Below are 1,076 nucleotides of genomic sequence, written 5' to 3' on the forward strand. Positions count from 1 at the left end.
ATTGTACGAGAAACTGTGTTGTCTGTTGTTCCTCCTAAACCACGCGGCGCACTGGGTCCATCTGTGAGTTTGTCTGATTGGGATTTTGACACGTTAAAGGTGGCTGCACGAGTTCCCTCTGTATTGCAAACAGTTGCTTCAGCGGTTGCTATGCATTGGAGTCTGTTTTCTACTGATGATGAGATGCAAAAATGGGCGCAACTGACAGCGGTGGTGGAGAATAACTACAGGCCGAATCCTTACCATAATGCGGCGCATGCGGCAGATGTTTTGCAGGGTGTGTTTGCTCTCGTAACGGCTGCTCAGCCGTTAATGGAGAAGATGACACTGTTGGAACGAAAAGCCACTGCGTTTGCTGCCATGACACATGATGTTCGCCACCCAGGCCGAACGAATGCGTTTCTGGCCGCTGTGCACGATCCTGTAAGTTTTCGCTACTGTGGACGAGGTACGTTGGAGCAACTACACACTGCAACGGCGTTTGAATTGCTGACAGTACCTGAGCTTGATATTACCAGTACGATGGACGATACCTCATTTCTGGAGTTTAAAAACATTGTAACGCGACTCATCGCGCACACAGATATGAGTGTACATCGTGAGAGCATGCTACGATGGGGAGCTAAGGTTGGCAGTGGTGGTTTTGACTGCACCTCGTCGGAAGATCGAATTGAGGCGCTCTCCCTCATTCTCCACGCAGCTGACATTGGTGCCAGTTCACGTGGTTTGACCATAGCAAAGAAGTGGCTAGTAGTACTAGATGAGTTTGCGGAGCAGGCGGAGGATGAGCGGCGACGTGGGTTGCCGGTGACACCTGGCTTTGACCGTCCATCGTCGGTGGAACGATCACAAATTCCTTTTCTGGATTACTTTGTCATTCCCACGTTTGATCTTCTTCATCAGTTATTTCCCACCATTGAGGAGCCTCTGCGACACCTACGTGCGTTGCGAGAGTCCTATGCTGCTACTGCTGGTGTTACCACTCCATTTCCAGCCCCAGTGGACTACACAAACCGTAGTGCGAAGGTAAAGGAACTGGAGTCCTGCATTGCAGAGTTTCGTAAGCGTGAAGAAGA

The 1,076-nt window shown here is 50.4% G+C and overlaps 1 protein-coding gene across 1 annotated transcript; it reads left to right on the top strand.

Annotated features, from left to right (window-relative positions):
• Positions 1-15: 15 nt before the first annotated feature.
• Positions 16-1,076, top strand: TM35_003091000 (cAMP phosphodiesterase A; the record flags this gene model as incomplete). The annotated part of the gene is made up of 1 exon (XM_029032089.1): positions 16-1,076. A coding segment is annotated over one exon (1,061 nt), but the record flags the coding sequence as incomplete, so codon positions are not given.

The sequence above is a fragment of the Trypanosoma theileri genome (genome assembly GCF_002087225.1).
Source record: "Trypanosoma theileri isolate Edinburgh chromosome Unknown TM35_Tth_309_V1, whole genome shotgun sequence".
NCBI lineage: Eukaryota > Euglenozoa > Kinetoplastea > Trypanosomatida > Trypanosomatidae > Trypanosoma > Trypanosoma theileri.